The 22,901-nt window shown below is 21.5% G+C and overlaps 1 protein-coding gene and 1 long non-coding RNA gene across 2 annotated transcripts; both read right to left on the bottom strand.

Annotated features, from left to right (window-relative positions):
* Positions 1-8: 8 nt before the first annotated feature.
* Positions 9-14,769, bottom strand: mino (glycerol-3-phosphate acyltransferase mino). The gene is made up of 12 exons (XM_011506877.1): positions 14,410-14,769; positions 11,936-12,054; positions 10,190-10,368; positions 6,362-6,517; positions 5,612-6,006; positions 3,082-3,505; positions 2,651-2,816; positions 2,237-2,421; positions 1,503-1,913; positions 1,310-1,420; positions 521-713; positions 9-424 (listed from the first exon to the last, which is right to left on the bottom strand). The coding sequence occupies exons 1-12, from the start codon at positions 14,469-14,471 to the stop codon at positions 237-239; spliced, it is 2,589 nt and encodes an 862-aa protein (XP_011505179.1). The 5' UTR covers positions 14,472-14,769; the 3' UTR covers positions 9-236.
* A 7-nt stretch (positions 14,770-14,776) lies between these two features.
* On the bottom strand, positions 14,777-18,660 carry LOC105367996 (uncharacterized). The gene is made up of 3 exons (XR_913085.1): positions 18,540-18,660; positions 17,818-17,819; positions 14,777-14,808 (listed from the first exon to the last, which is right to left on the bottom strand). It is a non-coding gene; the product is annotated as an uncharacterized LOC105367996 (long non-coding RNA).
* Between the last annotated feature and the right edge of the window lie 4,241 nt (positions 18,661-22,901).

The following is a 22,901-nucleotide window of genomic DNA, read 5'->3' as shown; positions in this document are numbered from 1 at the left end:
GTCTTAAAAATTTCTTAACCATTCTATTTTAAATTATTCGATTGAAAAAATAAATTTATACAATATTAATGATTCTAATAATACATTTTCGTTTTGGACTTAAATCCAATTATCTATACACGGTTGATTATTATCGACATTTCTTCCAATATGAAAAAAGTGTTATTTTAACATTTCTCATATTTCACAAAATTTTAGGAACCAATACATAATAAAGAACTTTTAATATAAGTCTTTTAGTCGATATTTCTCATCCATTTATAAGCTGCGAGCACTTCGTAGACTTCATTAGTGGCTGTATCATTATCATAGTCTTCATTTAAATAATAAATTTTAATATTTTTCTGTAACTGACATTCTAGAATATTATTTTTTTCGAAAAGTTTTAATGAATTTTTAATTGAATCGACACTTAAACTTTCTCCTATAAAATAAAAATAAAGAATATTTGACAATAAAGTTATGGTTTGTGTGGTTTATTACAATTATTAATTAAAAAAAAAAACAAAACAAAACTTACCATAATTAACGATTCCTTGATCTATGTTTATTTTAATTTCATTCAATATTTCTTGTATGAAATCTCTTTCGGAAATAGATTTCTCGACTAGTTTTTTTAAACATAAAGCGCTTATCACATAAGTGTCTATTAGTGGCCGTAATAACATGTGCAGAAATTCCATTCTTTTGGAATGTTCCGAAATTAAGCTAAGCTGTAATGTAAATCTCAGTTTTTTCTTTTGATATTTTTTTTTGTATTCGAACATATAAACCTTTATTTTTTATCATGGGAAAGTTTAATATTTACAAATCTTTTATCAACCCATAATCGGAATTAAATTACATCTTTACATAATTGTATCTTTTCATAATAATTAAATTAAATTGAATTTATATTTAAAACTTAAATGAAAATAATTATTTAGAAACTAGTATTTTTCAAAATTAAAGTATTCTAATTTGATTTATAAATTATTAAGTTATAATAATTCTGTTACTGTATGATATTAAAGAATAAATAAGTACATATTTTAATAAATAATTTATATTAATTTTTCACCCTATCTCTATATATTTATAATCAAACTATTGGTTTCAATATAATAAATATTAGAATTACAATAAATTTTCATTTATTTAAAAATTACATCGAATTTTATAAATTCTAAAATAATTTATTTTATTATTTATTATTTAAAGGAGGCATTTTCAACTAAAGCACTTTGTAAAATGGGAATTTCTTTATCAGCAATTAAATACATAAATAATTATAAAGCTAGATGATTAATATTTTTTGAAAATTACTTACTTTAAACTGTACATTTTCATTAACATTATGTATACTGTTTTCCTCGTCAGATCTATTTTCCAAATCTTTTGAAATGTTTTGATTCCATACTTCTTGATTTGAAAGAACATCCTTTCAATTGTAACGATAAGAATTATATATTTAATATACAAGAAATGACTTTTTACCGTATAATGTTAATATAAAATTTTACCTCCATCCTAATAATAATGCCTGATATCAATAAATTATCTATCGTATCATTAATAACTTGTTCAAGATTCTGACAAGGTTTACAGAATATAAATTCATATTTTAAAATATTGCATACAACAAGGGCATTTTCTACTAAAACACTTTGTGAAATGGTAATATCGTTATCAATAATTGCTTGTGGATCGTTCATTTGCGATTTTAATACAGCATAAAGAGATGTAATTACAACACTTTCCATTAAATAATGTAAAATGACTGTGTTGCTGTAATAGGCTAATTCGATCACATTTGGTAGAATGCACACAGGCTTAATAACAATAATCGTCTTCAACTTTCTGGGCTGATTATCGACTGATTCGATTATGTCTTGTCTCTGCTGTTTTATCAAGCCTGGCCCGAGAATTCCGGTCTGAAAAATAATTTTTTAATCAATCATATGATAAAATTAAATAAATATTAATATCAATATAATTTACTAAATTCTTGTCGTTAAATTGAAATGTTATTAATTATTTTATATAATTAATATTGATGATGTATATGATGAAATATTCTGTATAAAAATTAAAAAATAAATATTTATAATAATTGTATTTATTATTGTGTTGGATAATATACAATAAATGAGTTTATAAAATTTTTCTACGATAAATAGTGCAATTAATATATTGGATATTATAATATAATTAAGATTCTTGTGATCCTATTAATTTTTATTTTTCTCATACTTACAGCATGGTTAATTATATCAACAGTTTCCCCACAAAATGCAACATCACATTTAGCCCGTTCAAATTCACGTCTCATTTCATCAAAAGCTTCTATCAGTGACTCTATAGTACAACCATCTCTAAACTTATTAAGTAGTAGAAAAGCAACTATATTAGTTGACATAATAGGTGTCGATTTTGAGCAATCTATAAATAATGAATAATTCCATTGACAAATTGAATGTAGGGAACAATTGAAATAATGTAATATATAAATTAAAATTGAATGAAATCTGATAGAATTTTATATTACAACGTAGTGTGGACATAAATTATTAATCAGCATACTTTTTACAAAATATCAGGATTAGATTGTAAATATGAAAACGTGTGCATTTTATTCTCGATTACTGTTTAAAAATAATAATTTATATACCATAAATAACATGACGCGCTATCATATCAACTAATTGTCTATGTTCTTCTATAACAATATCGGTTCCATATAACGAAGATGTAGAGGTAGTTGTTTTCAATTGTTTCTGTGACGGACTAGGAAGACCTACTTTATTTTGTTGCATTTGGAAACATTTTAGCATTTCCTAAAATGATAAAAAATGAATTATCAAACAAGCCAAAAATATTTATTTAATACTAATTTAAATATAATGAATTTTAAGGAATATCTGCGTAGTAATAAAATTCATTTAATATTTTTAATATTTTATTTCAAAACACAACTTTAAAATAGCACAAACAACAAAATGTTCAAATTAAACAATGTTTTTTTTTCTTCTTTGTAATATTTTCAATAAAAAATAATTATTTAATTGTAAAAATTATGAGTAAAAAAGTTTTTAAATTAACCTTCAAGGAAAATGGCTGACAAATTTCAATTTTAACGATACCGTAGTTACCCCTTAGAGTAGCCCAGATAGCTCTGATGGTTGAGCCAAAGGTTTCCATTTTCTTAGACATACCAAGTTGTTCCCTTACAAAATTTCCATCCACAAGCTTTTCGTAGTTCATAGATACTGGAATGAGTAGTGCATCCTCAATTGTACCATCCATATATGCATCAACAATAACACTGAGTATTCCACTTTTGGGCATACACGGTTTTCCGGTACGTGAACGACCGCCCTCGAGAAAAAATTCCATATTATGACCGGCACGAAGACACTGCATTATATAAGTATGCAGAATTGCACGATATACGACATCACGTCTACCGGTTATGGGGTCCATACGCCGTTTAATGAAAAAGGCTCCGAGCCCGCTCATGAGCCACCTTGAAACAGATAAACGATTATGTGTAAATATTCTGAAAGCATAAAAGTCTAAAAATAATTGTGCGATTAGATTTTTCATAATTTGATGTAAAACATGAATTCATATTGGAAATTTTTAAATTGACCTTTAAATAATTCGATGGTGAAGACTGTTATAAAATATATTTCTTACAATTCTATTATAAGCTATTCTATTATTTAACTTATAATGCTATTTTTACGATTTGAAATAACTCATTAAAAAATTAAATGTTGCAATACTTTTATATACACACGCACATTATTATCAAATTAAAATTGTGCTCCATATGTTTAATGGCATTCTATGTCGTTTTCAAAATCAAGTAAAATTCTTTGAAATGAAAAAAATGAAGAAAAAAAAAACAAGAACAAATGTAAAATTCATGATTTTTACTACTCAGTTTTGTTCACATAGATATATAAAGATTTTTTACTATGCTCTATAATAAAAATTAATTAAAGTAAAATGTTAATTTATTTATTTATATACTTGTTGCATCGTATTTTAGTTTTGTCAAAAAACGTACCACCTAAAAATAAATGTTACACGTAATTAATTTTGGTAATAAAGTAATTCGATGGTTTTTTTACAAATCTGCAATTGAAGGCCAAAAGTCTGCCAAACGTTGATATAATATTGTGGTTTTTAAACTAACAAGAATACTTATTCAGTTGATTCGTATTACATTAATTACTAATTATGTCCGTTAACAAAGGAGTGTGTCTAACTATATATGATGTCGTATATGTGTTACTATATATATATATATTTCTCGACAGGAATTATTGTGAAGCATTTTCGCAAGTAACGAAAAAGTACAATAAATACAATAAAAATATTCAGATAAATCATTTTTAATGAAAAAATTTATTCATAATAATAATAGAGTGTGAAGGTGACGGTTAATTAAAAAAATTAATTTATTATTACCACCATTATTCTAAAATATTTTGAGTAGATAGTATGATTCATAAAAATGAAAATACTACATTAGAAGAATAATACGATTATTCAATATATTTATTTAACAATGACACGGTAAAAATATTAAAAATCACTTTACTAATTAAATATATTTATAAAAAACGTTTTCGTTCAAGTACTTGCTTATTTAAGGAAATAAATTTTGTAATTCATAAATACGAACTTTTGAAAATTATAAATAATAGTCGTTGATGAAATTATAAGTAAACCAATATGATGATAATTAAAATTTTACCAATCACATAATATAAAAATAATATAAAAATACAATAATATTTTATCTAACTTGGACATATCGTAGTTTGTATATCATTAAGCTTACAAATCTAAGAATGTATGTGAAGTAATTATTTCAGAATGTAATCTAATAGCATAAGAAAAAATATACTTAAAGTAATTAAAAGCTTATATATGTATGTTAATTTTTTTTTTATTTACCTATGTTCAAGAATAAACAATTGAAACCATTGCAATTGCAGTATATTATTATTCAAAGTTTATTTTGCTATTAATATATCTATATTTATCAGTTAAAATTATCAAGTAACAATTCCAAAAATAAATTATATATTTGTAAAATATATACTATTATACAAGATTAAAAAAAACTTTCTTAGCAATCTTTAAATTTACAATAACTAATAACACTCGATTATGTAGATAATTATATTGTATTTTATATATTAAATCATTTTTACTTCATATTTTCAACTGATGACATTATATTATATAGACGATTGTCTAGTATTCTGTAAATAATTGTTAACTTATATTTTAATTGATTAAGGAGATTAGGTAGCTATTTTATCGAAAAAATTTTCTACGACTTTTTATTTATTTTCTATTTAAAATGCTATATAAACTGATGTCTGGAATTGAATGAAAAGAAACGATCGTAGGATCAAACGTAAAATATAAAGATATAAGGCACTGCAAAGATACAAAATAAATTTATTTTCAAAATATTTTTAATTTAGACTTTAATACTAAATATAGTGACATGAATTTATGTTCGGCAAATATAATGAGTATCTAAGTAATATTTATAAAAGGGATAATATTATTAATGCCCTCTAAGAATCATGAAAGCACAACTCACCCAAATAACGGAATGCGTAGGTTGTCACCCGCAGCTACCAATGGTGACCTAATATTGTTTGTGACTGTGAGGAAGCTAATCATTATATAATCTAAATGACTTCTGTGCAGAGGCATAAATATTAGTGGTAGATTGGTTTTATTAGCCTCTTGCAACATTTCAATATGACAAGTCTGAACACTGGCCGAGTGTAAGAAAAATGGCAGCAACTTATACAGCGTCCACGCAGTTATCTTTAATAGTAAATCGCTCAACGTACTTTGCATTTTTTGTAAGATCGAGCGTGCACGCTTTTCCAATTTGGATGCGGCATTATCCTCGGATGAACCGTCAGCTCTAGAAATGTCTCGTGCTGTCTGGCGTATTGCATCTTTTAATCTGTCGTCGTTGAGTACCTGCTTTTGCAAAATATAAAGTATAAATGCCTCAATCTGATATGCAAAAGAAATGTTTGGTAGGCAAATAAAATATCAATAATTTTATTTATATTGCAAAACAATAGAGATTCTAATAAAGAATACAATAATTTGGCATCTACTGTTATAAGAACAATTGTAATAAATAATTTTATATTTGCATTAGTCATTCGCCAAATAACAATTCAAAATTATTTTAAATAAATAATATACCTAATTTTAGTTCTTAATGCTTTGATTATACACTCAAGTATATTCATATTTTATTGCCACCGTACATAATATCATTTTATGATAAAATATTAAAATATTATTAAACTTTTAATTAACTCACAACATGAGAAACCTTTGGATAATTATATTTTTTAAAGTCGTACACTTGAAATATATGTCCAAAAATTTTAGATAAAATATTTGGTTTCTGTTCAACAACGAGGAGATTCGACAAATTTGACCGATGTTTTTTTGTTGCTATATTGACTAAAGAACCCTGAAAATATAAGAAATAATATTTTCACAAGAATGTTTAATTAATTAAATACATAAATTATAATAAATTTCATTAACAATATACGGATAATTTTAAAAATATGCAACAGCTTTTTAATTAATTATTGCCAACCCTTAATAGTTAGAATTGTGAGAATTTTAAAAAGATTATGAATTTCATTTATAATCAATGGAATTTTTTTGACACTTACATTCGAAGATTCTAAATATCCAGTAACAACAATTTTTCTCAACCATCTTTCAAAAGCTCCTGATGATTCATCTTCATACGTTTTCATTTTTAACTAACTTCAAATTAGCAATCCTTTTATTCATTAAATATAGGTAATTTGTAAATAAATAGGTAATTTGTACTAGTGATTATATTGTTAAAAATACTTTAATTCAAACATAAATTATTCCAAAGTTAAAATTAGTTGATTTACTTTTTTAGAAAATAAAAGTAGCAGTTATAATAATCATAATGAATACAAATATAAATAGATTCTGAATATTAGTATAAACATACTGTTGTAAATAAATATATTTACGTGCATATTAATTGCTTAAATGCCTCAAAATTATAAATTTGATAATTACTGTTTGTTCTCGTGTATTTGAATACATTTACAATATAAAAATATAACAAATTTCTTTGAAGATAAAGATATTGTATCTGTGTATCTTTTGATTAATTGATGTTGTTATTAAAAGGAAGTAATAATAAGTTAGTATAATAGAATAACAATTGAAAAGTATTATATTAGTAATTTCACTTTTGTAGTTTGAAAAAATTGATGATAATATAATTATAGATATTTAAGGGATTAATTCTCTATAATGAAATTAAAATTTTTTCAAATTATTCCTTACATTTTTCGAAGCTAAATATTAAAAAAATTAATTTAGATTCATGATTTATTCAGATATAAATTGTATATACACTTAATTCATCTATACTAATAGTATAAATGATATTAACAAATATAAAACGATAAAAACAATAATCAATACGCCAAAATTATTTATTAAATTAAACGAAAATTGTCACGATTTAATACTTAGATCAATGCTATTATATTAGTTTTTATACAAAAATATTTAGTTTTTCCAATAATAAGACTAATATTAGTTAAAATTATGTTTTCAATAAATTTGTTTTAGAGTATTATATTAAATTTGAGCTTGGGAAAAAATAATTACATTAAGATCTTTGTTTAATTAAAAATATTATATTTATCTAATTTTATCGTCTATCAAGCAGGGTAAACATTTATAAATTATTATTATTTTTAATAAAATTGTAATATATTTATTGAAAATAATATTTGCATATATGTATAATATATGGAAATACTTATTAATTAATATATTGAACTGTGTACGCTTTGTATAACAAAAGCTGTTAATCTATTCCTTTAATTTCATTATCTAAACTAATTTCTTTAGTATTTCCTGATCTTTTAACAATATTGAAACAATGTAATGGCACCATAATATTTTTCTAAGAAATGAAATGAAATGTATCGATAAATTATTATTAATAATATTAGTAATGTAGAAAATAAGTGAATTTAATTGTCATTAATAGTGTATATATTTTTCTTTTTTTGTTTTTTATATATATATATATATATATATATATATATATATATATATATATATATATACGCGCATTTTTTTTATCTACATATATACACACACAGTTTTTTCTTAGAAATGAAATGAAATTTATCGATAAATTATTATTAATAATATTAGTAATGTAGAAAATAAGTGAATTTAATTGTCATAAATTGTATTATATATTTATATACACACATAGTTTATGGTATATTTTGTATAGTTTACACAATAAACACTTTAAACCTGTCCACTTATTTTCATATGTATACTAATTTTTTAGCTGTAATTTAAATAATATTTGAATAATAAAAAATCACTATCAATTAGGAAATAAAATAAAATAATATAATAAATTATTATATAATGTACGTATATATGTATTTATATATACATTGTATACACAGTCTATTTTTAATTATGGTAAATTAAATTTATTACATTTGTATAAAAATATGTACACGTGTATAGTCAACTTGAAGTTCTTAATGAAAAACCACGAAATGAATTTGTACATTTCACAAAATAACTTCGAAATATAGTGATGTTTTACATTACATTATTGTTTATTATTATTTTATTACGATGTTCTAAACATACATTCGTGTTGGAAGTGTAGGCGACGAACTGAGTGTGATTTTCATTATTTCTTTATAAAAGGTATAAGACTGCTAACTCGATCTCACAAACTACTTAAAATAATTTTTTATTTTTAGCACACCTGCAAAAATAGCGAAAGCCAGGATAAATCTATCTCAGAGTTGAGCTTGATACTTGACCGATGGTGGATAACTTAGGACACATCCTCAGTTATATAGGTAATAGTTGTTTACATTTCTCTTTAATTCTTTGGTTTAAGATTTTGTTTTTTCGTTCATAGTTGAAATTGGCAATCAATTAATGAATAAATACAAAATGAGATGATTGGTTGTAATATTCATGCAAAATTGATCGCGCCAAGTAAAATGATAATTAAATTTATAATGAATATATATGTTTTATGTAAAAATTACTATTTCATTTATATTAAAATGTGTTTTCGTTTTATATCAATATTACAATTTAAACTAAATTAAAGAAATTTTATTTACATTAATTGTAAATACTTAGTTGAATTTTTAACGATTTTCCAAAATTATTTTACACGTGTTTTTATTTTCAGTTGAATTATTTGCAAATATGCTAATATATCTACGTAATACTTAAAAAATCAACATATATCATTAACTAATTATCATAATAGATAGTCTGAAGTATATATTATTGAACATATATAACAGTCAAAGAAATAAGTTTATTTAAATATATGATATTGATATTGATGCTGTATATGATATTTTTTAAGTAACATCATTAATTAATAATTAGGAGGATGTATTAAATTTATTAAACATTTTAGGTTTAATGATATTTATTCAATTTTTAATAAATTATTTTTATATATTATCAATATATTTATTATATATGATGAAAAAGTATATTAATACTCGAAATGCTGGAAACAAAGTGACTGTAGCGGTAGTATTACGAAATGTTGATGGTTATACAAAGCCAAATTTAATGTAGACCACCTTTGATTAATATTAAATTATATCGTATTTTTTTAAAAATATATTACTTCTTACGTGGTTGTGGATTAAAACAATATTATTTTTCCATTATCAACTACGTAGTTTAAAATTTAATGAGATAATTATGAAAATGCTCACTATTAAACTATTAATATACTAAATTTTCCAAATATTAAATTACTAAAATAATTGTTTAAAAAAAATTTTAAACTGGAGAAATTTTTTGATATTAATATTTATTAACACTTTTATTAATAACAATTATGCATTATATATAGTTTATACATTCTGCGATTATATAATTGTTCATCTTATTAAGATATGCTAGTTATATTTGACTATAATATTATAAATTATAAAATAATTGTTATGCTCAAAAAATAGTTGATAAATACTACTTGTACTTCGATAAATCATGAACACAAATAGTTAATTTTGTTATCCTATAATTGTTATCTACAAATTATTTTTAGACTCACCCTTGATGTTCGTGTGCAACTACTACAACAGTAATATAAAAAAGATAAATTATTAGTTGGATCTGCGATTGAAACTTCAGATTCCTTAATACGAAATAAAGCATTATTACGTATTACTCGACAAGATTCTTTGTTTTTAATAATTTTTCTTTGAATAAGCGATCCAGCTCTTTGAGGTTCTGAAAATATAATATATCTCATTTATATAATTAATATATGTATATAATTAAATATGTACATGATAATAATATTTGTTATTTTTTATTTTATTAACATATTTATTAATATTTATATCTTAATGAATAATTTATTTACGATCTTGTGTATCATCAATTGTGTATCAATTTTGTAGATACTTAAGATTGATATCTATATATTTTTGTGAACCAGAGTTTAAAAATTATATTTCTATGTCTATTATAGAGAGATATTTCTATATCTATCATTGTATTAGGTATTGATTACTCTTTATACGCATACGGTTAGACTTTCTTTTTTTTTAAATCATAATTATGAGTAACAATGACTATATAAATTGGTATATCATATAATAAAATACTACATTTCAAGTAATGTTATGTGAAATATTTAAAATGTGAGAACATATGTTTAATGCATAACCATATAATATAAAATATATAAAATTATTATTTTATTATGGTATTGGTTTTAGATATTTTCACCGATTAGTTAACTTAATTATTATTGTGACAGTAATTTTTATAAATGTAAAGTGTTTCGATGTAAAAACGAAAGAAGTAGTGGATTGATATTTATGTACAAATTATGTAACAAAAATTAACTATGTAACAAAAGTAGTAAAGTATCGATTAATATATTATTAAAACATAATTAAAAATCGTTCATTATTATGCTTTATAAACAATTTCTTTTTATGCTATATATTGTTTTATTACAAATATATTATTGTTCAATAATGTATAGTAACCAAAATATAACGAAAAAATAGATGTAAAATTATTTGTAAAGATAGATAATATTACAAAAAAAAAAAAAAAGAAAAAAAAATTATTTACTTGAATGTAAGAAAATTAATTAATAAATAAAAATTATATTTCATTCTAGAAACTTAAATAAAAAGTAATAAAAAGAAAATATATAATATATACATTATATATTTATTTCAATTATTTAACAAATATTTATTTAAAATTTGACGTAATTAGGGTAGTTTGCACATTTCTCTATTAAACATTAAACTTAAATGATTGTGTATTCAGATATTAATGAAGAAAACAAAAAAATAAAGTCTTACGCTTAAATCTACCAAAAACATTGATACTTAAATACCGACATGTTTTTAAATACAACGTAATCTCGATTGTTTTTATTATAAATAATCAATTGAGAATTAATATTAAACGATCGTATGTAAAAAAGTAATTACCAATGTGGTGAAATATAATTAATGATTGTAAGTAATAATACTTACACGAAAAGATATGAATAGATCGATTTAATTGTATACTCTTTTACAGGAGTTTTATATCTTTATCTATCATATGTCATAAAATAATGAAATTTGCTTAACATCAAATATTGATTTGTATGTTTAAATTTTAGCTATTGAAGAAACCATAATTAGAGATAAAAGATTTTTTAATAATTACAAATTTGAAAAACTCAAATTTCACAAACTTATATTAATTTATATAAAGACAGTCATAATTAATAATCTACATTTTAATATAATAGTTGTAGGTAATAAAGTACTTAATGTCTTACCACTTGAAGTTACTGTTGAATCATTGTTAGAAGATAATATATTTGAATCTTTATTGGATTCCCAATTTGCATAGACTTCTTGAATCCGATTTTGTATTACATCCACCATATCAGTGGCTCTGAAAGAAGTAAAAGCAAAAAATTAAATTTGTAACAATTCTTCATTTTAAAGATTTTTCCAAATTATATACAGCATTTGTATGTAGAAGTTGTATATACAAAATGAATTATTTTTTCCATTAGTCCTAAGATATTTGCGTATAATATATTTTAATATATTTTAATATATACTTAGATGCATAATAAAAATTATCATTATATACAGCAAATTTTTTATATTTACTAATAGAGTTGAGAAAGAGAATTTAATTTTGTATAAAAAATAATATCTAATACACCAATTAAACAACAAATTTTTTAACGTAAATATTTTTATATTTTTTAAATTATTAGCAAATTTTAATTTCACATCTAAACTTGTCTCAATAAACTTGTACTTGTCTAATAAACTCAATAAACTAAATAAATTTGTTCTTTAAATAATTAAATATATAATTTTAAGATGACATCATAATAAATGATAAACATCATTTATTCAATGGTAATATTTACATTAATTTTACAAACTTTTAATTGCATAGGTTACAGTGAATTTGTGTTCCTTAATTTATTAATACAGCATATAAATTATACGTATATTTATATAACAGCAATTAATAATGAAATATGCATACAACTTTATAACACGACTTCGAAAGTTTGTATTCTTCATTTGATTGTATTTACTTTTAATACAAAAACGTTGAAAGATAAACGTATTTAGTCACTTTTACTTTTATGTAATCTCAAACTTGATAGTGAAATAATTAAAACAGTATTGTCATATTTTATAATGCTGTAAAATATGCGTATAAAGTCAATATTAAAATATATTCCGTATTTCCACGAAACAGCAGATTTATTAAAATATACAAAAATAGTTAAAATTTACAGAACGCAATTAATCAATCATCAAGCGCATATAAAGGAAATAGATATTATACAAAGCATAACATTTTTATAAATTGTTCAGGAAGAATGCACGAGTTTATCAATTAATGTAATAAATTGAGTTTCTCTTCTTAACTAAGTGTTGCTTTCTCCACTGCCACGAAAATTTATTTATTAATACTGCTTTAAGCGACATTTTACATTAAATAATAAAATGTATTTTGAAACATCATACGATTGTTGAAATTGTTTATAAGTTTTACTACTAAATTGATAATATATATATATATATATATATTATATTTAAATATTTACTATAATGTACTATATGCACTAATAACTATAAGTGAGTAATTAACGTATTACATTAAAAAATATTATTCCCTTGGGTGTTTTGACTGTTTATTTTGATTTTGTTTTGAATTGTTTTGCTTTGAAATTAATTATAAAAAATTTTAAAATCAGTTTCACGTGAAACTATAAAAATAAAATTTTATTTTTTTAAAATATAATTTCAATACTATATATTGAAAAAAACGTTTTTCTTTACTAAAATAAACATATACAGTTTATATTATTTTACGGACGTTCAATAGTATTTTCATAATACACTATTATATATAATACACAATCAATAATACACTATTATAAATAATTTAAAATAAATATATCCACCGAATTTTCAAAAATATAATCTACAGAAATTACTACCGCTATTGAAAATAGTAACTAATGACACTTATTTTATAAATTTGATAAGTGTATGTTGACAAGGGATGTTTCTTTTTATCCATTATTTATTCACAGTATTGTTTAATATCACTATTCTAAATCATAATTATAACATTTTAATTTTTGTCAACGTGAAAAAAAATAAAATTTTTGTATTTTTACTGAAATTTTTATTGTAAATCGATATAGTTCGATGATAATAAATATTTGAATTTATGCAAAAAACATGTTCATTCCTTATTAAAAACAAACTTAATTGTTGTAGATATGGATATTACACTAATGTTTATATGTTGATTTTATTTTTTGCAAAACTAATGAGGTAAATTTCAGTTTTTATTGAAAATGAAAAATTGGAAATTTAAATTTAAGAAATTTTAAAAATTTTTTATTTAAAATATTAACAGGCATTTTTTATAATATTATTTAAATATTGATATTTAAATATTAATACATATTATTATGTTATTTGTAAATTTTTTATCTACCTGTTATTTCTTCATATTTATAGCACCTAAGTGTGACGTATTTATTTTTAAAATCAATATTTAAAGAATTGCTGTTTCTGTAAGAAATTTAAAAGAATTTTTTTTCTTTAATAAATATTACATGTCTAAAAGAATCTTCTAACAGAATAAATATTATAATGAATTTCAAATTTTTTAAATATATTAATATGTTTTTTAATAACGCAAGTTTAAATTATTTAACCACGGAAATAAATGACCGAACATTTTATGTTAAATTATTACCTAAAATTAAGAAGATAATAGATCACTCCGCAAAACAGAAATAATTCGACTAGTTCATCCATTCTGCCTTCGATCTCAATGCTTTTGATTATTACTCTCTGGTGTCCTTACTTTTCTGTATCAAATTCCAATGCTTATAATTCTGTCGATAAGTAGTTTTCAACTGTTACTGCTGTCATTATTACTGACATAATTTTTGTAGGTGTAGATACAACAATTCGATTCCCGAGTTGTTCTCATTTCATGAATATTAAATATTCAATGCAATTATTAAAGCGGATATTCAATCGTTTAAAAAACAGCATGCAATTATCAGTTATTTTTCGAAATTTCGAAAATTTTTATCAAATTCTCATCAAGAAGATCGATTTGTATTACTTGTTTCAAATATATAAGTTACTGCAGAAAGATTATGGTTAATAGATATTATAATACCAAACTATGAAGTTTTAAAGCAATGTCATATTTGTTTATTTATATAAATAAAGAGTCAGATAAATAAATAAATAGAGAGAGAGAGAGAGAGAGAGAGAGAGAAAGAGAGAGAGAGAGAGAGAATTTATTAAGTTACATTAATCACCATACGTAAAGGTGATTTTTAAACTTAGTGAAAAATTATTCAAGTGTAAATTCTCCTAAGTAATAATAATTAATAAATAATTCAAATAAAATTATATTACTGAAACATCTAAATATAAGTATTTAAAATATGTTTTTATTAAATCATAAATAAAGTAATACGCCAATGATAAACTAAAAATAATATACTAAATCTCTTAAACGTAAACATTGAAATACGTTAATCAAAATAAATTGTCGATAAAATAATCAATATACTTTTTATGTACAATACCAATGAAGTTTAAACAAAATTAATTATATTTTATATTTATAAATCTACATTGATTAATTAATTCAACTATAATCATTAAATCAAATATATATATATATATATATATATATATATATAATAATTGCATTTTTATATAAACTATATTGCTAATTACTGCTTCAGATACAATTAAAACAAGTACATTTTTAATGACTAAAGTGTCATATTTTATATTGCCTGATATATTGTTCTTTTAATATAATTTTCACATATATTTTTATTCATTATGTTAAAAATATCGCAGGAATTACTACTAAAAATTGAAACATATTTATATTTTAGTCATATACATTCTGTGAATGTTCTTATTATCAAGAATAAAAATTTTTATGTTCATTAGCGAATACGTTATTCATCATTCTTTGAAACTAAAGAATTTCGATTTTTATTTATTAATAAGAGTTTATTAAATACTCACAAATAATAATGAAGAAAATTAAATTATCAATACGATAACAAATTTTTATTCTATAATAATTCAAAATATTGTAAATTTACATTTTTAACGTATACATTCTAAAAGGAATTAAAAAGTTCTAATGGAATTTAGAAAAAACGATCTTTACGTCTATATTTTTTTAATGATTTTTATGCAATATATTATATTAAATAATAAGATACGATATAGTCAAGTTTTTATTATGATAAAAAACTTACAAAAAATTACTTTTATGTTATTCGTGAATAATTATTAAACAGGAAAGTTTTTTTAATTGTGAAATAATATTCATAAAAAATAAAATTAATATTATGAAATAATCTGTTTTATAATATCTGATTTGATAAAAAATTGAATTAGCAATATATAGAAATATAATATTATTAGAAAATCAAAAAATATTAATATTAACCCTTAATTGTATTTATATTTTTTACTTATATATTTTAATTTTAATTTTTTAAAACTTCTCTAAATAAACTCTGCTATTAATATATTCTACGTATTTATATATTTCTCATACTAATCACATTATATATTTATATATTATATCGTTTTATATATTATATTGGTTTTATAATTTGTTTCAAATTCAATAGAAAATGCTGTACTTTACTTATTTCTTTAAGCATTTAAATAAGAAATCAATCAATTAACTTTATTTCATAACTTTAATTAATAAAGTGCTGCTATTACATTTGTTATTTAACTTTTATGTACAATTTAATCTAATTTATTCGTTCGATTTAAAAAGTCATTATAATAAAAACTTTATAATGTTAAGAATTTAAATAATGTAGAATTTATATTCCTTTTTTCGAATATGACATTATGCATTATGCATATTATACATCGAAATTATTATTATAAATTAAAATTATAACTCAATAATATTTAGTTTCTGATAAATTAAATTGAATTTCGACAAATGTATTTAATTGAAATTTTAAAATGGATCAATGTTGAAATTTAAAGTGTAAATATCAATTTTTTTTTAATATATAATTTATTTGATCAATTGATTAAATATGCTCGTTATCATGTTTGAAATATTTCAAAAACTTTAGTTTTGTGACTATGAGTGTAAGTTTGTAAAAGAACATGAAACTAGAAAACATTGCATTCGATGATACTTTTTTAGTATTACATATTTTTTCTCCTAAGATATTTGATTAAATATTTATACACTGTTTATATTTTAATAGATTTGCTCTTTGTTTTTAATTTCATTTAAGCAATAACTGACTCAAGACAATAATAGTCCAGTAATCAAAAAGCCAAGTCAATAAATTTTTAAAATATCGTATATTTTCTTATTCTTTAAAAAAAAAAAACAAAAACGAATGAGGTTATCTATTTGTTTGCAAATAAACTTATGAAAAAAGTTTCAATGTAATTTATTCTATTTTTTGTTATTAATAATTGAGAGGATTATATATATGAAGTTATTAATTTATGTAGGATATAAGGTATGTAAATAAATTACAATATTGTGGAGTTTTTAATGTCTTAAAATTCAAGTCAGTGTAGCTCTATTTACGAATGTAATGCAAATCATTAAATACTGAAACTATTCGATTAATTTGTATTGACTATATTTATATTTATATTTTATACTATAATATAATAATTAAAATTATACAATTTGCATATTCCGTTTTTTTTTTCTTTTTTTTTTGTTTTTAATTTGAGATGCTTATCTGTAAATAATGAAATAAATAGTTTTAAAAAAGAAAACGGATTATAAATGTTAAACAAAAATAGAAATTAGAAATATATTTGTAGTAATTTAAGTTTATTTAGTGCAATTTGTAAGAATATGTATAGAAAAAACATATTAAAGTACACTATAATATAAATATTAAATTAATATCTATTATTTGAAATAAAAAGTTCGATTATTTCATTACGTGTCAAATGAAGTAAAATATTAAGTGAAAAATATAATAAATTGTTTTAGATTGGAAATAAGTAGCAAATAGTTATGTTAATAAAAAAAAAATGTTTCTAAAAGTTTGAATATTTTTTAAAGGCAAATTCATGTTTTCATTATCTAGTTTGAAAAATTTTAATTTACTCCTATTTATTTGTATAATAATTGAATAATGTGCAACAATTTTTAATTCTATCTATTATATATATACATGAATGTGTACTTAAAAAACGATACAAATAATAATATTCACACCAATAATCGCCATTTAATTCTAATTTAAAATTAGAACACAGAATTTAAATAATTAATTTGAATATTAGTCCGATTTATAGAAAGTGTTATATTTGTATATGATAATATTTCGTTTTTATTCAACTTTAAGGTTTCTTCTTGATTTATTTTTTAAAAATCTTAAATAAATTGCGATTCTGTTGTTTCTAAATCTGAAAGCGTGAAAATCACTGATTTACAAGAAAAAAAAAGTCAGATATTATTCAGTGCGAGTATAATCCAATTTGATTCGATTGGAATTCGCGTTACTTATCGATAACATTTTTAGTTAGACTTAATATTTAAAACGTTTTAATGATTTTATAACTTTATTTTTCAATTATTTTATTAATTTAAAAATATTAACGTTTTAAACGAAGATCTGTGTCGAATTAAAAATTTACTTTAAATCTCACAAGTTAATAAAATTAAATTTCAATTCACATACTAAACATGTTATTTTAATCACAGAATGCAAAGATAAGTTGGCGTATTTGATCAAAAGTTTATAGACTTAGAGTGAAATCTATCTATTCTGACATTGTATGCCTTCATATTCACAAACGAAAAAAAAAAAAATAATACGGGCTCACTCTGCACCGCTAAAACAAACTTCTTGCACTAATTTGATATCAATAACAGAATAAATAACATTTTTAATCGTAGCAGGACAATTTACAAGCAGTGTATATGGAATGTGAAATGGCGCGACTATCACAAGGCAAGAAACATGACTAACATTCATAGCATTCGCTTAGCCGGTTTGCTCTGTAACTTAAAAATCGCGCCTGCGCGCATCGAAATGCTCGTTCCCAGGAGTCAAGTTTTCTAAGTGTCGGCAAGTACACCGGATATCAATGAAAGACATAGCATAAGATATAATTACTCTCACCGAATTGTTGCACCAGTAATATTCTAGGTTTGGTTAATATTGATTAATATGCTTTCAATCCTTTAATTACCCGCCAAAACTTAATAACTTAAATTTTATTTCCTTTTTTCTCTCGAGTGAAAGACGTTCTAGATAGCTAGACTTGATGATGTCCGGTCCAAATATGATAATATTTGCCAATATTATTGATCTATGTTAGTTCAATTAATATTTTATGAATAAAATATGAATAATATAATTGTTCTACGTTGCTAAATTTTTTTGTTTAAATTATTCACAAGAACTTCAATGGCTTTCAAATATATCAAAATATTATATAGAATATTACAACAAATATTCTTTTATTTGAAAAACCATTTTATTTTTTGTGTAAAAATTTGTTCAAGATTTAAAAATCTGAAAAATATTAATAATTATTATGACATATCAGAAGTTGTATTAATATAATGAGAATCCTAGTTGAGGTTATCTTTTACAATTGAAAAAATTGTCTTTAGTAATTCACATTAAATAAACATTTATTGAACAGGAAAGTGACGCACAAAGAAGAGTAGTATTGATGTGTAATTATACAAATTGAGTTTCTTTTGTTTTTGTGTATTATTCACATTTATATACTTTAAGTAAAAATATGAAAATTAGGTATTCAATGTAAATTACTAAAATGTATGCAGTATAATAAATAATTTAAAATATACGAAAAATATATATTTTTGTATTTTATAGTTTATTTATCTAAAGTCGAAATCAAAACATATATTATTATATAAAAATATATTTTTTAATTTTTATGAATTCATTTATTTATTCTTTGACTTATTTAAAAAGAAAAATAAGCAGTTTCAAGTATTGAATTTCATGTATTGAAAAGTATTGGTTTTTATACGATAAAAATATAAATGAAATTACAAAAAAATATAAATTACCTAATACAAATCAAAGGAGAAACTTTAAACCAAAATAAATTACAAAATTGTATTTTCCATAATCAAACGATAAGAAAATCACTTACCTACAATCGAATTAAAATTGAATTTTACGTTTTGGACTTAAGAATATAATACAAACCATATCTTAACGTATATTTAAAATGTTCGTTGCTTTAAAGTAAAATAAAATCAATTTGTTTTTATTTGAATGTTCATATGTTTATAATAGTAACATTTTCCCTTAAACTAGAAACTTATGCAAACTTAATTATAAAAGAAAATTATGTAATAATTTATTTTTTAATTTAAATTAATTTTACTTTTTAAACTTAGATTAGTTCTTAAGATTAGACATCTTTGTATAATTACCTATTTTTAATTGAAAAGGTATAATTTTTTTTTTTTCCAATAACCGAATAGAAAAATATTAAAAATTTTATCGGTTTGGAAGATAAATGAAATAATCGTTTAATGAGAGAACTTGAATGATTAATACATAATAAAGCTTAAGCAACACGCTAATGGCTCTCAATTAAATTAAGGGGAATGTGCTGTTGTTTTTTCACTAAAAAAAATTTTATTTAACTCAATTATAAAAAAAAATGTAAAGACAAATATTTATTTTAAATTTATGCTTACCGACGTTATGGAAACACAAAAACAATCATGCACAGTTACTTGAAATTAAACATCATAACATTAATTGAGCATACGGAATTTTCTAAAATTTAATTACTTCCACTAGTATGCTCTATAAACTTGTAGTTATAAAGCCAACAAAGTATTATAAAATTAAATTTAAAAATTCATGATTTATTAACTAAGAATGAAATTTTTATATTTTCAAAACTTTTATAGGTATTTTTATAATAGGTATGTTTACATACTATCAAATTATCAAATTAATAATATTTAAATATTACGTATTTACTAAAGTTTCACAGTACAATCACAAATGAAGTATAAATTGATAAATTTCTACAAGTTGTTTAATTATTCTTTATGCTCTTAATTATCTAAGTTGTAACATATGTATTAAAACATCGAAGCTCCAAGGATGTTTTTTTTTATAATATGCTTATTCTTGTATTTATTATATAGAGGTGTATAACAGAACATTTTTTTTAATACGTTTTATCAATACATTTTTTCATCACATTCAACACATTTGCATAGTGTGGTGGAATATAAAAATAGTAACTAACGAATTTAAAAAAAAATTATTCATATCCAATGTTACAATAAAAATTTAATAATATGTTATCAATGGTATAATCTATAAATGACTTGGTAAAACATAAAATTATTTTAGTATACTAATTTTGCTAAAATAAATCTATTAAAAAATTATTAATTATTTAAAATTATCCTACTAATAGTAAAATTAATGAATAAAATTGTTGAACTAATACTATCATGAAAATAAAAGTTTTTTTTTATATAAAACAATTAATTCATAATTAAAAATCAGAGAGCAATAATAATTAATTAAACAATAACAACATATATTTCATAAAACATTATTTATATATTATGTTTGAAACGGCGAAGTATCATTTTTTTATAAAAAATTAATAATCAACAATTTGAAGAACTATAAGTTATGTAATAGCGACGTAAGTGTAATCTGCAGTAATTATTGCACTAAAGTATTGATAAATTATTGAAATACTTTTTTAATGTAATTTATTTGCTGATTTCTATTTAGAAAGAACTATACATCGTACTAGAATTATATGTGGTAACTTCGTTGATTTTACCTTGTATCCATTACGTGAAGAGCATTAAACATTAAACAGCTAAAATTTTATGTGAATTTTGAGAATCAATTTGATATTTATAATGTATTGGAGAAAGATTTGTCGCGCTACTCTAATATGCTCGAAAAATATTAATTTGTTTAATATTAAAACGTTTCTTATTAAATATAAGATGATTAATTATGTCCATCATACATTTAACTTTCAAAAGTATTTAAAACTATTTGATTACAATTTTCAAAATCAATTATTTTTTCAAGTTATTATAATTATTTCAATAAAAATTACACAAGTGTTGTGAAATTACTTGTGATTAGATCAATTATTAATTAATCAAATAGAATTTTACAAAACATTAATGAAACTTTTTCAATATTTGACAACTGAATGAAGCTTAGAATAAATAAGTTTTGCTATTGTAAATTCTTTAATAAGCAGTTTGGCACCTCGAATAATAAATTTAATAAACAATCTCTAATTTAAAACTAGCAGAAATATACAACGAATTTATATTTTATATAAAATTGTTGACATTTCACACCTCATAATCTTGCTAAAAGAATTTCTTCGCACGTTTAAATTTTTATTGAATATTTTGCTGTACTTGGGTTAGCATATTACATAAATAATATTAAACAAAAAATTACTTAATTCATATTAAGTTACAAATTAATTTCTAAATATTTTTCTAAATACATGTTTTACATATTTACGCTATTCGGAATAATAGTATGGATTACACTAACATTTTATTTATCTGTTAGAAATTAAAATATTTATAAAAATTTTTAATTTTTAAAGGGAAATTTTATTTTATAATATTTTTTAAATTTACAGATATGTTAATATAAATATTGTTGACTTTCAGTTGAATTTCATATTATTTTATATTATTTGATAAGTGTTCACATCTTGATAAATTTATTATTTAAATTTTTGTGATAATTTCAATGATTTTAAACTTTTTAAATGAAATTTTATTTTGAATTATAATCTAGATTGTAAATTATTTAAAAACATTTAAATTCATTAAAGAAAACAATCATTTCTTCAACTATACTTCAAATATACAGATATAAATTCAGTATACATTTTTATTATCTTTGTTAGTATTTTCATTGTAGTAATTATTATTATGTCCTTTAAAAAAATTTATAGTTTTTGTCTATCTAGACTATTTGTACATATATGTATTCACATTTGAAGTATCAATTATAAAATTCTTTTTAAATTGTTTTGTGCAATTCTGTCGCTTTCGATTTTTTAACACTTATAATTTGCATTCTTTGTGCATCTTCTTTTTACTTATAACCGCCTTATATTATTACATCTTATAATTTTTCATGGATGTTATCTGCACTCCCCAAATTAATT

Source organism: Ceratosolen solmsi, unplaced genomic scaffold, assembly GCF_000503995.2.
Source record: "Ceratosolen solmsi marchali unplaced genomic scaffold, CerSol_1.0 scaffold6, whole genome shotgun sequence".
NCBI classification, from domain to species: Eukaryota; Metazoa; Arthropoda; class Insecta; order Hymenoptera; family Agaonidae; genus Ceratosolen; species Ceratosolen solmsi.
Note: the sequence above shows the minus strand (reverse complement) of the source record. Positions and strands in the feature narration are given on the sequence as shown.

Coding starts and splice junctions, on each gene's coding strand:
- mino (XM_011506877.1), bottom strand. CDS start 14,471: ATGGATGAACTAGTCGAATTATTTCTGTTTTGCGGAGTGATCTATTAT. Junction 2,817..3,081: donor GTCAGCCATTTTCCTTGAAG/GTTAATTTAAAA, acceptor TTATCATTTTAG/GAAATGCTAAAATGTTTCCA. Junction 2,422..2,650: donor AGCGCGTCATGTTATTTATG/GTATATAAATTA, acceptor CATTATTTATAG/ATTGCTCAAAATCGACACCT.